The sequence below is a fragment of the Poromitra crassiceps genome (genome assembly GCF_964638095.1).
Source record: "Poromitra crassiceps genome assembly, chromosome: 3".
Lineage (NCBI taxonomy): Eukaryota > Metazoa > Chordata > Actinopteri > Beryciformes > Melamphaidae > Poromitra > Poromitra crassiceps.
Genome location: NC_139625.1, coordinates 55485235 through 55499938, shown reverse-complemented (window position 1 = coordinate 55499938; position 14704 = coordinate 55485235). Strand labels below are relative to the sequence as shown.

The following is a 14704-nucleotide window of genomic DNA, read 5'->3' as shown; positions in this document are numbered from 1 at the left end:
GTACCCCCTATAAACATAGCTCTGTTGTTTCAGAATTGGCAGGGAAGCACTATTTGCTGTGCTTTGGTTGTCACAAGGTGTCAGGGATGTATTTATTAGTTTTGAACCTCATATATAGGCCTATGTGGAGTGTTTGGTGAAAAAAGGAAAAATCTAGCCGACGCTGTCTCTTTAACTGTAGTCCGCCATTCACCATATGCACACAGCAGCAGCATCCCGATTCCTGCGGACGGCCGACACAAGATCAAAATGTCAAAGCAGACAGCTGGGCAAGTTCTTTTTTAAACGTAATGATGGTGCAAGTACTTCAGCCTAGGCCAGAAAGACGACAGAAAAGCTCCTCAAGCTCCTGCTACTCCTGAGAAGAAGAGGTCGAGCCGCCCTTATATCGACAAAACACATTTCTTGGATGATTGCATCATAGCCTTTGTTTTTGTGTGTTTTATTGCTGTTTAAATGTTATTTCTGAACTAAATTCAAACCTGAACCGAATTAATTAATTAACGAGTGGTGAGGCTCTCCTCACTCCCTTTGCACTACAAGCACAGATAATTATTTTTGAAATAAACGTCAACAAAAATGATTTTAAAATGAAATTTTAATTTGCTAAAAATATGTTATGTATGTAAAAAATGATTAAATCGATCTTTTTTCAATAGCTACATTTTAACTGGGTTGGTAAATATTCTATAAGGCCGGAATTTTGGAACGATACCGGCTGCATTTGGCCGGCCAGAAAAAATCCTAGCGGAATCCCTGCTGTCCGTGGTGCTGAAATTGAACGGAGAGATAGACACACATCACTTTGGTTCAAACAGTCTGCTTTTCGTGGTGAATTGAACTTTCGGCCCTAATTCTAGGCTATTTTTTTCTCCATTGTAGCAATCCACAGAATGGAAGCCACGGAGAAGTGAAATTTCCAGTGATGTCAATGAGAGAAAGAGAGAGAGAGAGAGAGAGAGAGAGAGAGAGCTGCACCCACTATGAGCAGACAACGCAATCTGATCACTTAATATTTATTTAGGCTATTTAATGACCCTGGCATGGCACTGTTGGCTATTATTTTGTTTAGTTTTTGTTGATTTTTGTAGTCAACTAACCATTCATTCTGTGATTTCTGCATAGACCTATGTTCAGACTCAGAGTGCTCCAGACAGTTCCCGACATTTTGCGTTGTGCAAGGACACTCAGGTTTAATACTGCCTTCATTTCACTACTGCTGTGAAATAAATCTTTTATTTGATTTTGAAACAGTATGTCTTTAGTTTCCTGTGTAGTTATTTAGCTTTTCAGAGGCTATTGCATGGTTAAAAAGTGCAGAAATAGGCATGGCGGGTATATAACCTGTTTAAAAAAAAGATATCCTCCCCAGTTATAACTGCACCCTCAGTCATTTCATCCTGGCGCCGGGCCCGTGACTCGGGAAGATACCGTCATGTTTTTACGCCCCGAAATGCGCTTTACGCTGAAGAGGCGTGGCGCAGTGCCAGAATAGGCCAGAATGGGCGTTTCGGCCTTAAATACGAGCCTAAAGCGATCTTCCCAACGGGCATTAATTTTGCGGTTAACGCTTTTCAAAACCAGGCTTTATTCAGTGCGCCGGGGATGCACCCACGGCATTATCCTATTTTGCGGACATGCCTTTCCAAAGCAACTCTCAGTTGTGTCTGCATGCTTGGCTGATACAGACTTCTCCCTCTCTCTCACTCAATCAAGAATGTGATTGGTTTACTGGAGATCACCAATGGCACACTTGGGAATAATTCTACACTTAATGCGTGGTTAAATGGTTAGCGCCGTGCACTCTAGCACTTAAAAATTAGGGAATGCGCGTGACCACGCCCACTAATAGCGCTGCGACCAGCCATAAACGCAAATTTAAGGCCAGGGGGGAAATAGAGTCCGCTATATCCAAATCACTGAAAAAGTTTGATTTCATGGATTTTTATTTCAGACCTAGACAAGCTGAAAAGGTGTGTGTGATTACTGATTAATTTGACCGCTTATGATATGAGATCATGACATTATCTTGCGTCGGTGCTTGCCTGGAGTTGCAGTTCAAGGAGAGATAGTAGGCTCTGTTGTTCAAAGTGTATTTCTGTATGAGTACGACATTGGGGAGGCTGTATCTGTGGATAGTCCCAGACTCACGGCCCTGCAATCACACAAACACGCACACGCACGATTTACAGTGGTCAGACTCAGACGTATACATCAAGGGAAATAATTGTCAGTATTTCATTTCACTGCACAAAACAAAGTTCCATAACAAAAACTGAGATTTACATACCACAATCAGTGTCTTATCTGTTGCTGTAATACAACAGATGGGATCTCGCGTTGCCTGAAATACAGAAGAACAGAAGCATGTAACTATAACATGACCAGTAATAACCAATAACAGCAACAAACATCTGCTAACATAGAATTATTTCAGGCCCTTGAATTTATTGCTTTGTCAACTAATACTGAACTTAATCATTTCAATGCCATGCTGTATAGAAGCTTTTACATTGAAAAAAGGAAGACCTGAGTCTGTATCAGTAGCCTACATGCTGTGGAAATGGTATTTTGTATGAATACTGCAAATAATGTGAACAAATATTCACGTAAGTGGACAGCTACAATTAAACCAAGTGCAATGACATAAAGATAGATAGATAAGAGTACTTTATTAATCCCCTGGGGGAAATTCTTGTGTTACAGCAGAAGCCAATGTCAGTACATCTCAGTAAAACACACACAACACACACACACAAGAGAAAGAGTCTAGTCAAAAATATGTCATGATAATACGTAAGATTTTCATCTAAATAAATGTGTGTTAAGTCACTATCTATCTGATAGTGAGTTAACACAATGGTGATTGAGCCTATAGCCCATTAATGGAAGCCTTTGCCTTTTCAGTATTGCAGCATTTATGAACTTGGTGTCTGTGGTGACACAGGGTGGGCGGAGCTAACACAATAGACTCACTCTGCAGGTTACTGTAAGTTCCTGACAACTCTTGTGTAAAGTAGGATAACAAGCTTACTTTTTTCCAGTCTCTGCTAGCATTACGGGTGGTTACTATGGCCAAACAAACTGAGTAATGTCAGATAATAACACTATTTGGATCTCACCTGCATTTGCCACTAATCGCCAATAGGTGTCACCCAAGAGAACAAAACTGAAATCTTCCAAATTATCACATGTAGTTTATCAATGACTTAACTTAAACATGTAGTTTATCAAGAACTGCACGTTCATAAACTTCGGCAACGTTTTAAAAGGTGGAGTCCAGCCGAGTAAACTTCATGCGCTTCTTTTAAAGAGTCACTTACTGTGAAGGCTTTTAAAGTGTCACTTACTGTGAAGGCTTTTAAAGTAGGGGTGTCACAATATATCGTCCCACGAAATTTCGCGATAGTAAAACGTCACGATATGTATCGTTGAGATGAAATCTCATATCGTGAAAAAAAAAAAAAAAAAAAAAAAAAAATTTTTTTTTTTTTTTTTTTTTCAAAAGTACACAAAGAAACGTCTTTGTTTGTTGAAGTTCAATGTGTGGAAAGTAGTTCAGTTGAACAAGTCTCTGAAGAGACACATGAGAAGTTATACAGGAGAGAAACCATTCAATTGAGTTTCTGGCAAAACTGTTTACTTGACAGGAAAAACTGAAGATGCATAAAAAATAGACTAAGAAAAGTCTTGTTGTTTGAGTTTGAAGAAAAACTGAAGATGCATAATGAGAATTTATACTGCTGAGAAACCTTTTAGTTCAAAGTAAATCTAAGTGACGGTGTAACTCATTCTATTTCAAGATAAGCCTTATCTCCAATCTCATGTTTTTTCTAGTTGTTATTGTAATAACAATTTCCCACAACAGCATGTTTTGTATTTGTGCATTTCAAATAAAATACTACTTTTCCAGTCATATATTGTCATTATTCAAGTTTAAAAAAATATTGTTAAAATCGTATCGTATCGTATCGTTATCGTGAACCCAGTATCGTGATACGTATCGTATCGTGAACTGAGTGTATCGTGACACCCCTATTTTAAAGTGTCACTTACTGTGAAGGCTTTTAAAGTGTCACTAGTGTGAAGGATTTTAAAGTGTCACTAGTGTGAAGGATATTAAAATGTCACTAGTGTGATGGATTTTAAAGTGTCACTAGTGTGAAGGATTTTAAAGTGTCACTTACTGTGAAGGCTTTTAAAGGGCCACTTACAGTGAAGGATTTTAAAGTGTCACTTACTGTGAAGGATTTTAAAGTGTCACTTACTGTGAAGGCTTTTAAAGTGTCACTTACTGTGAAGGCTTTTAAAGTGTCACTTACTGTGAAGGATTTTAAAGTGTCACTTACTGTGAAGGCTTTTAAAGTGTCACTTACTGTGAAGGCTTTTAAAGTGTCACTTACTGTGAAGGATTTTAAAGTGTCACTTACTGTGAAGGCTTTTAAAGTGTCACTTACTGAGGCTTTTAAAGTGTCACTTACTGTGAAGGCTTTTAAAGTGTCACTAGTGTGAAGGCTTTTAAAGTGTCACTTACTGTGAAGGCTTTTAAAGTGTCACTAGTGTGAAGGATTTTAAAGTGTCACTAGTGTGAAGGCTTTTAAAGTGTCACTTACTGTGAAGGCTTTTAAAGTGTCACTTACTGTGAAGGCTTTTAAAGTGTCACTTACTGTGAAGGCTTTTAAAGTGTCACTAGTGTGAAGGATTTTAAAGTGTCACTTACTGTGAAGGCTTTTAAAGTGTCACTTACTGTGAAGGCTTTTAAAGTGTCACTAGTGCGAAGGATTTTAAAGTGTCACTTACTGTGAAGGCTTTTAAAGTGTCACTTACTGTGAAGGCTTTTAAAGTGTCACTTACTGTGAAGGCTTTTAAAGTGTCACTAGTGTGAAGGATTTTAAAGTGTCACTTACTGTGAAGGCTTTTAAAGTGTCACTTACTGTGAAGGCTTTTAAAGTGTCACTAGTGTGAAGGCTTTTAAAGTGTCACTTACTGTGAAGGCTTTTAGAGTGTCACTTACTGTGAAGGCTTTTAAAGTGTCACTTACTGTGAAGGCTTTTAAAGTGTCACTAGTGTGAAGGATTTTAAAGTGTCACTTACTGTGAAGGCTTTTAAAGTGTCACTTACTGTGAAGGCTTTTAAAGTGTCACTTACTGTGAAGGCTTTTAAAGTGTCACTAGTATGAAGGATTTTAAAGTGTAACTTACTGTGAAGGCTTTTAAAGTGTCACTTACTGTGAAGGCTTTTAAAGTGTCACTAGTGTGAAGGATTTTAAAGTGTCACTTACTGTGAATGCTTTTAAAGTGTCACTTACTGTGAAGGCTTTTAAAGTGTCACTTACTGTGAAGGATTTTAAAGTGTCACTAGTGTGAAGGCTTTTAAAGTGTCACTTACTGTGAAGGCTTTTAAAGTGTCACTTACTGTGAAGGATTTTAAAGTGTCACTAGTGTGAAGGCTTTTAAAGTGTCACTTACTGTGAAGGCTTTTAACTCATTGAGTGCCAGCCACTTTTGGAAAACGGATGCTCCCAGTGCCAGCCCTTTCAGAGCGTTTTCAGTGATTTCTCAAGACCCACAGAATATGGTGTGATATTACTATGTAAACACCGAACACGCCCAAAGAACGATGAGACTATCTTGTATCATCAGCAAAAAAAAGTTTATTGATATAATTTTCCGTTCTTTAGTTATCAGCCGGAGAAGATAGGTTGATTTCACCAAAAACAGACGTTTGAAACTAGAAGCTGAGATAATGAGCCTTTTGTGAAATGAAGCATTTCAAGCACATCACTGACTCTGAAGCTAATATTTTCTGATGTAGTGACACATCAAAAATAATTTCCTTCAATAAAACAGCGAAAACAAAGGAATTTTGATGACAAAATAATATTTTTTAGCTGCAACCAGCAGCGCTGGCCCCTGCGTGCGCAGACCCTACACCTACTTGCTGGTCTTGATTTACAGTTGGTGGGCATCAGGTATTCTAGCTTGTTTGCCAATCTGTCCATCGAGCCTGCTGTCTGGGTCGGTACGTGTTGTATGGTGCCCTACGTGCCCCACCCCCCTCAACTGCAAACTCCTCCGTGGGAGTGTCTCTGGTGGCTCTCTGCTGCACGTTTGCCCTGCACGTTTCAAAGTGCGCTACACCCAACTCTATTTTCACATCGTTCCGCCGTTTTTGTGCGCCGGCTCCCAGCGCTTCCAGCTGAGAATGATTTGGCTTTTCAGAAAGACGCTGGTGTCGTGCTCCTTTTCTGGCAAATAATCATGTGGAGGGGCTATCGCAGCGGAGATGGAGGGGCTCAATTGTGGGCTGCTGTTCACAGGCACAGCTAACGTTACAGCATTTCCGTTTCCCCACACGGCTTCTTCTACTCTTTTTTCTCATCTTTCTCTAATCCGGAGAGCACTGTCGCCACCTAATGGGTCCGTAAAATACCTTCTACACCTTCAAAATCCCCCATACTTTTACAGGAGATGCATCAGGCTTTGATCCACGTCCCACCGTCAAAAAACGCAATTGACGTCTTTAGACGTCATTGGCACTCTACGTTACTATTTGAATTGACGTCTTTAGACGTCATTGGCACTCAATGAGTTAAAGTGTCACTTACTGTGAAGGCTTTTAAAGTGTCACTTACTGTGAAGGCTTTTAAAGTGTCACTTACTGTGAAGGATTTTAAAGTGTCACTAGTGTGAAGGATTTTAAAGTGTCACTTACTGTGAAGGCTTTTAACACGTTAACTGCCAGCGACGTATGCATACGTCAAGCAGAATCCAACCGTTAACTGCCAGCGACGTATGGATACGTCAAAAAAATCGTTTTTTTTTTTTTGACGGTGGATCATTGATCTGGCCCTTTTGCATCTTCTATTATACTGTTAGAGCCGCCGGGCGTGTGCAATCCATTCCGCCGACCCACTGAGTGGCGACGGTGCTCAGACTATTGAGTGTTGTTTGGCCAGAAACGCACGCATTCCAGCTGAGCTCAACCGAGGACCCAGAAGCGAACGAGCCTCATTCTCATACTGTAGGCGAAAACCTTTCACACGGGCGCACGGCGGACTGGGGGCTTCCACAGGTGGACTGGGTGGAAAGCACACTTTGAAGCGCGCAGCATAAGCCTAGAGTCACACAAGGCTTCGTCAAAGCTCTCAACCGAAAATCCAAGAACGGATTAAGCCACATCCACGCTCCCCGACGAGGGACCGCCAGAGAGAGGCTGCTGCTCACTGCTCAGACAGGCAGGCTTGTGACTGACAAACACGGAGACACGCCCACGGAGGGAGGAGTTGTAAGGAGAGGGGGTGCAGGGGCTGCTATGGAGGAAATTACTGTTCAGAACTATATTGTTTATGTCTGATGTCTCACTGATGCCAAAAATAAATGGTTAAAGTGACTGTTTGATATTGAATTTCACAAAACTGCGATTATCTCAGCTTTTTGTCTCAGACGCTGAAACCATGCTGTACTCAACGGCTAATATCTACATAACTACTAACTCTACAAACTAACTCTTTTAGACAGAGAAAGCACACATTCTATTAGTACTTTTGTGAACTTTGTGTTGACAAACTCCAAGCAGAAAATTATCCTTGGCTCTTTTAAAATGAGCCAGAATCCTCAAAAAAACCCTCTGGCAAAAGCTACCTACAGTAAAAAAAAAAAGGCTGGCAGTGAATGTGTTAAAGTGTCACTTACTGTGAAGGCTTTTAAAGTGTCACTTACTGTGAATGCTTTTAAAGTGTCACTTACTGTGAAGGATTTTAAAGTGTCACTTACTGTGAATGCTTTTAAAGTGTCACTTAATGTGAAGGCTTTTAAAGTGTCACTTACTGTGAAGGCTTTTAAAGTGTCACTTACTGTGAAGGATTTTAAAGTGTCACTTACTGTGAAGGATTTTAAAGTGTCACTTACTGTGAAGGCTTTTAAAGTGTCACTTACTGTGAAGGCTTTTAAAGTGTCACTTACTGTGAAGGCTTTTAAAGTGTCACTAGTGTGAAGGATTTTAAAGTGTCACTTACTGTGAAGGCTTTTGCGAAGTCCACACCACCCTCATTGGCTCCAGATGGGGTGCCGTCAATATGATAGACCCTAGAGGCGAGGCCAGACAGACACAGACGCGCACGCGCACGCGCACGCGCACACACACACACACACACACACACACACACACACACACACACACACACACACACACACACACACACACACACACACACACACACACACACACACACACACACACACACACACACACACAGTTTGGCTCTCCATCAAGGTGATTTTTGGCATGGGTGCCAGTATTGGCCTGGCAGAACATTAGGTAATACCCAGACCGGGTGTGTCTGAGACATTGGTGGCATTTTATTCAGACAGATGAATGGAGCTTTTGCATGGCACTGTCAGTACAGACACCTACACTGACATGGTAAGCCAATAAGTCTGAAATAGTAAGCCAATAAATCAATGTTTCCACCTAGGTCGATTTCACCCACTGACTTAAGGAAGCCATCCTTGCGGTTATCTTGCCTTCCTGTAACTTTCCAGGATCTGCTTGATATGTGCAGTCACTTCCTGTAACTTTCCAGGATCTGCTTGATATGTGCAGTCACTTCTGACGCAGGCATTCCATTTCTTCCCCCATTCATCCACTGCTTTTATTAACTTGGCAGTTCAGATGCAGTTCAGATCTCTACTGTAAACGTTGCTTTGCCAATTCTGCAAAAATCTCACCTCTCTCTTCCCTCCTTCCTGGTTCTGGTCACTTGGTTGATCTCCAGGGCGGTTAACTTCTTCGCCACGCGATATTGCCACGTGTAGAAAGCCTCCTTGGATGCAGCAATCACATGCGTCTTAGTCATGGTGACAAACAATGGATCTGACAAGGCGAATACATAGACAAGTGAGATACTTCATCAGAAGAGCCACCAGTAGGTGGTCCACCGTCTCCACTTTACTAAAGCCAAACGGGCCAAGATCTATTGACACACCAACTCCACTTGTGATAGGTGTAAATGTGAACCAGCCACTCTGTTACACGTGTTGTGGACAGGCCTTCTGGGTGTCAGTTTTTAAGTCCCTAAGTGACATCAATAATTCTATTGAACACACATTCTTGGTTTATTTAGTGTGATACGTGAAGATTTCGACTGGTCATCAGACATGTATAATGTAGTTGCATTTACAACCCTGCTGGCACATCGTCTCATTCTCTTGAACTGGAAAAGCCCACAACCTCCTTCCCACATTAGGTGGATTCATGAAGTCATGTTTCACTTAAAAATGGAAAAGATCAAGTTCACTTTAAGAGGAAAAACGGAAAGGTTCTGGAAAATATGGTCCCCTTTTCTTACCTACTTTGAAAGTTTAAAAGATGTACAAAAGTGGGAGGGTTGACTTTCGGAGCAGACTACAGTATATTGTGTTGGAGAGGATTTTATCACATAGGATTTCCATTCTGTAATTAGTGGTATTAGAGTGTACTCTTACTATGGTCTTGGTAACAGTGTTTTCTTTTCAAATTCAGTTTTTTTTTAACTTACGTGCCTTATTTGGAATGTTTATGTATTTTATTTAAAAAAATCCTGGACTTTCTTTCCTTTTGATATGAGGATCCTGGGGTGAGATTGGGGGGGAGGGGTTAAGGTTATTTAGATCTAAATCTGTTATTGTCTTTTGTCTATCTGAAAAATTACAATAACCGAAAAAAAAGAGCCACCAGTACAGTTAATCTTACTTTCTCCTGTTTATTTAGTAAGGTGAGGTCTGATAATCTAGAACGCCATTCACACGTCTGAACCTTTAAAAAAAACGTTGCCTGCGGCCCTCAGCAGATCTTCTGCCAGCAGCTCTGTCACCGCATGCAGGAAAGGAATGCTGAATGTGTGTGAGATATAAAGATGCCGAGCGCTCACTGTCTATTTACTGTAGGATGCTGTGGGCGCATGAAAGCCATCATTGTGGGAAGCAGGAACCTAGACGACCATCGCCCTTTCAAATCTCTGTATAGGCAGTCTGTGATCTGTCACGCCGGCTTGAAGGAATATGCTGACAACCCACGGCCATGCCACAAGAAGATTGTTACCAAGTTCACCTCTGTCTGCCCAGTGTCAAGTCTGCACAACACCGAAGCACACTGATTGTTGTACTGACTACATGAAAATGTCATATTCATGTCATGTCATCTTACTGTGCAGTGTGCAAACATCTGGACACATTTCTGCACATTTGTTCTCCCATCTGTACAGCTGTTACAACCCAATCGGCAAAATAAAACATTGGCATTTTACATGTGTGAAAACCAGGGATACGAGCTACAAAATATCAACATAAATTTGAAACAAAACATCTGCAAAATATGTTTCTAAAACTGGCATTTTACATCTACAGTCTCAAGGTACATTTGAAACAAAATGCGGGTTAATTTGAAAACCTCGCTGCCTTTCCAACATTAAATGCAAATAAAACAAATCTGATTATGTTTAGGCAAGTAAAACAACTACCGTAGTCCCATTTACTGTATGTACTCACCAATGTCAATGTACTTTGAATCCAGTGGAGTCCCGATGGAGTTACACAGAACCAGCACATACTGAAAAACACATTGGGACCATGTTATCCTACATGTCAATGAATGATTCCAGGAGGTCATTTTGGCTGTGTGGTTTTTATTTTTACTTTACCATTGTATGACCCGCAGGCTTTACCTCAGGTTCCTCCTTTGTGGCAATGAATTAGGAAAAAACAGGAGGCAAAACATGCAGAGAAATATTTGGATGGCCATGTCATCAATGTCACACACACTATGACAGCTCATACTATATTCTCCCCGTGAGATTTCAGACATTTTGCTTCCTTTCTGAATACTCAAAGGGCCCCACAAAAGACATTGGCTAAAGTTCCCCCAGAGCACAAGACATGAGAAAAAAGGCAGCTCTCAAGCTAAATCTAATCACCTGAACTCTGCTGGTCTGTCCCCGGTCATCTGAGACCCACCCTCCTGCTTCCATCTGGCTCTGTTACAACAGAGTGGTGGATTTATTCACAAGTCATTTTTTAAATGACTAGCTTAGCTATATTCAGGGGAACATGACAAAAAAAGTCAGCTCTCAAAATATCTACCGGTATTAATATTTATTATACAATGGCCTGGGTGAATACGTGATTCTGATTGGCTGGAGGGATGTAGATTCATTTCAATTAACCCCATAACACTAGTCCTTGTCAGTGGTGTACATCGATGCTGAACAGGTTAGCACTGGAATACACTTATGTATATTATATTATATATTATATATAATAAAGCTTTATTAACTTTCTTCATCATCTAATCTGCACTCTCCATCTGGCTCTTTTAGAACAGTGGTGGATTTATTCAGAAGTTGGAAGACTGATAGTCTATCCCCAGACTCAAATATTACGTTGAATCGCTGCGCTCCGCATACTACGTAAATGAGTCTGTACCACTTCACAGCCACTGCTGGTTTTTGAAGGCGGGTTGAAATTGAATGAGTGACAGGTCGTAGCACCGATGATAGAGCGGTTCGAAAAATGAGCTGCGCCTCACGTGTCGTCTGATCGCAAAGTCGTTACTGATTGGGGAGGACTGAATCCATCACTGGCATATCACTGGCCAAGTGAACGGTTCCCTCCCATAACCAGCTGGCTGATGGAAAGTGTCCCAGACCGAGAGAGAGCTCTGCAGCATGCAGTAACGTAGTGTATCAGCGTAAGAACTCTCGTGGGTCTGGCGTTGAGACTAGAAGACTGATGGCTGTCCTTTTAAATGGCTATATTCAGATTAATTCAGAGATAATATACTGTACACCACTGCAAGATCAGGAGCCCTCTAGTGGGCCGGAACCCTGGTATGTTTGGCCCTCCAACCCCCTGCTGGCTCCGGTACAGCTGGCTTCCCTCAGGTTAGGAGAGCCACCTTGGAGGTGTTTGTACCCCAGTGTGGGTCTCATCTGCCTTGGTGGCCAGGATGCAGAAGTCCCCCGAGGTGGTGATGGACATCAGGCTCTTGACGTATTTGACGAACTTCTCATTGTTCTTGGTATCCCAGAACACCACGCAGTACTCCTGCCGCTCTGGCTTTGTGTAGGCATACACCACTGTGCTACAGCAGTAACCCCACTGTCGGGAGAAATGAAAGAGCTGGTGAGAGACTAACCATTTGGATGGGATTGGTTTTACAAATGGGAAAATGTGTGCCCAGAGATAGTCGAGTTGCCAACTCCCCAGCCTCTGGAACCACAGTTTTCCTAAACTGGCCTAGGATTAAAATCCCACCCAAGTTTTGTTTTATTTTTTACTTTGAGTGATAGAACAGGGGATTATAATTATTATATTTATAAATTATTATTATTATTATTATTATATAATAAGGGGTTATAATGAGGGAGAAACTCTTGAGGTGTTGTCATTTACCTTGTAATCAGGTCTTATGTTGGCAAAGTAGATGTAGAAGTCCACGGCCAGGCCGATGCGCAGCCCTCCTCCTTCCCAGGCAACTCCTGTCATCTGCTTCCCAGAGACTTTGAGAGTTCTCAGGTGCTGTCCAAACACAGGAGCCAACACATCATTTGTTAGAAAGTGCAATATTAAGCATGATACTCCCATTTTCAACTGCTCAGCAATGGAAGAAGGTGCTATGAGCGAGCACCCAGCATCACAAGACATTTTGTTCTCAAGGAAAGAAAAAAGACAGCAAAAGACAAAGCAGTATTATTATTTCAGTATTTTGCAAATTGATATATAGCATCACCTCTTCATTAGAAGTTTCTGTTGGTTCTCTATGTTTAATTAGCTTTCCTGCTGTGAAATGTGTCAATACTATTCCTTGGTTGTCGATGGAGGTCAACGATCATTTAATCATCCTTTCAAGACAATGCATACCTTACTTACTTACGGTATACAAAGATCAATATTTCATTTAGCAATGTGTGGTGACTATTGCACTGTTAGAGGCCCAGAAACCATCTTTAGTCCATTCTAAGCAAATTCTTCTGTTTGGTCCCATAAGCTCTATGTCTTATGTCCAGTGTTGGGCAAGTTACTTTCAAAAATGTAATATGCTACATATTACTAGTTACTATTATTATAAGTTACTTTACAATATTACCGTCTGTAGAGTAACTTGTTACTTATTACACTACTTTTGCATTACTTTCACTGTAATAACAGCAGTAGCAGAAAGACATTGTCTTGAAGTCAGTGGAAACCATCCAAAATTCTAAATGTTATCCTTTTCCTTTGTTATTGTCATCTATAGTGGTTAGTTACATAAGAACACACAATTTGAGTAGGAAATTATCGTATCTTTATTTAATTATGTGCTTTGATAAAAACTAGAATGACCGCACCATGGATATGCCTCCGCCAACAAGTGAGCAGTCGACATCCATGTCTGTCCAGACTTTGACGTTTGAGCAAAATGTGAAGAAAGTCTTTCAAGGCGTTACTGAGGTATGGCGTTAGGCTTAGCGAGCTTGAAAATGGCGTTCGTGAGGTCACAGTGACCTTGAACTTTGGCCTTTGACCACTAAAATGTAATCAGTTCGTCCTGGAGTCCAAGTGGACGTTTGAGGCCAATTTGATGAAATTCCGTCAAGGCATTCCTCAGATATTGCGTTAACGAGCTTGAAAATGGCATTCGAGAGGTCACAGTGACCTTGACCTTTGACCCCCAAAATCTAATCAGTTCATCCTTGTGTCCAAGTCGACGTTTGAGGCAAATTTGATGAAATTCCATCAAGGCATTCCTCAGATATTGCGTTAACGAACATCGGACAGACGGACAGACAACCCGGAACCATAATGCCTCCGGCCTGGCTAACGCCGGCGGAGGCATAAAAATGTAACTCAATTTGTAACTTGTGTTAGTTGACAAAGTAACTGGTATAATATTACTGGAATCCTATTAGTAATAAGTTATATTACTGAGTTAGTGCTAAAATTAACATATTATATGGAATATGTTACTTTTGTAACGAGTTACCCCCAACACTGCGTGCTTATGTCTAATCTCTATCTCTAAAATAGGTATAGTGAAGTATAGGGAAGCAAAATCTTCTGCCGCACCTCTCCAAATGGTGTGTAGAATTGCACTACATTGTATTCTTTCTCCATATTGGCGGCTCTCAGGGAACCTGCCACCGCCAGCACGCTGCCACACTGGTTCCACTGGATGCTGACCACGCTCATCAGAGTTTCAATGTATACTGGGTCTGGAGAAAAGGCAGTAGCATAGCTTGTTCACTATTAGTAAACATTTGGAGGAAATGTAACCCAGAGGGCATAGCTGCTTATTTGCTTACTCTCATCATTCTCGTAGCGCATGATCTGGCACCTTCCGTTGTCGAAACAGATGGCGAGACACGGACAGTCTGGCTCAACGTAGCCCTCGGTTCCCGCATACCAGTGGATACCTGCGATACTGATGGCTCCAGTCACATTACTCAGACAGCTGATGGTCATTTTCATCTGCAATGTAACACAGACCTCTTCATGAGAACAAGTTTTCACATCCTAACATTGACGCATGTAATAAATTTAGCTTGAGAGGAAGTGCTAATAGCATTAACGCCAGCCACTAGCCAAATGGTGGTAATTTCTGGTTGTGGCTGGTAAGTTGACTACTAACAGGCACTGTGGCAGGTAACCAGTCATCGTTTGCAAGTCTTATTCTGATCTAAAATTCTGGT

At 41.2% G+C, this 14704-nt stretch overlaps 1 protein-coding gene across 1 annotated transcript in view; it reads right to left on the bottom strand.

Annotated features, from left to right (window-relative positions):
* wdr35 (WD repeat domain 35) overlaps window positions 1–14704 on the bottom strand; it is a 38026-nt gene that overhangs the window by 13100 nt on the left and 10222 nt on the right. The window contains exons 7-15 of the mRNA XM_083633254.1: window positions 14318–14483; window positions 14082–14227; window positions 12429–12554; window positions 11949–12134; window positions 10527–10587; window positions 8730–8874; window positions 8018–8087; window positions 2291–2344; window positions 2046–2155 (exon numbers count right to left, since the gene is read on the bottom strand). Of these exons, the coding sequence (XP_083489380.1) occupies window positions 2046–2155; window positions 2291–2344; window positions 8018–8087; window positions 8730–8874; window positions 10527–10587; window positions 11949–12134; window positions 12429–12554; window positions 14082–14227; window positions 14318–14483 (1064 nt within the window). The remainder of the gene's footprint in view (window positions 1–2045; window positions 2156–2290; window positions 2345–8017; window positions 8088–8729; window positions 8875–10526; window positions 10588–11948; window positions 12135–12428; window positions 12555–14081; window positions 14228–14317; window positions 14484–14704) is intronic.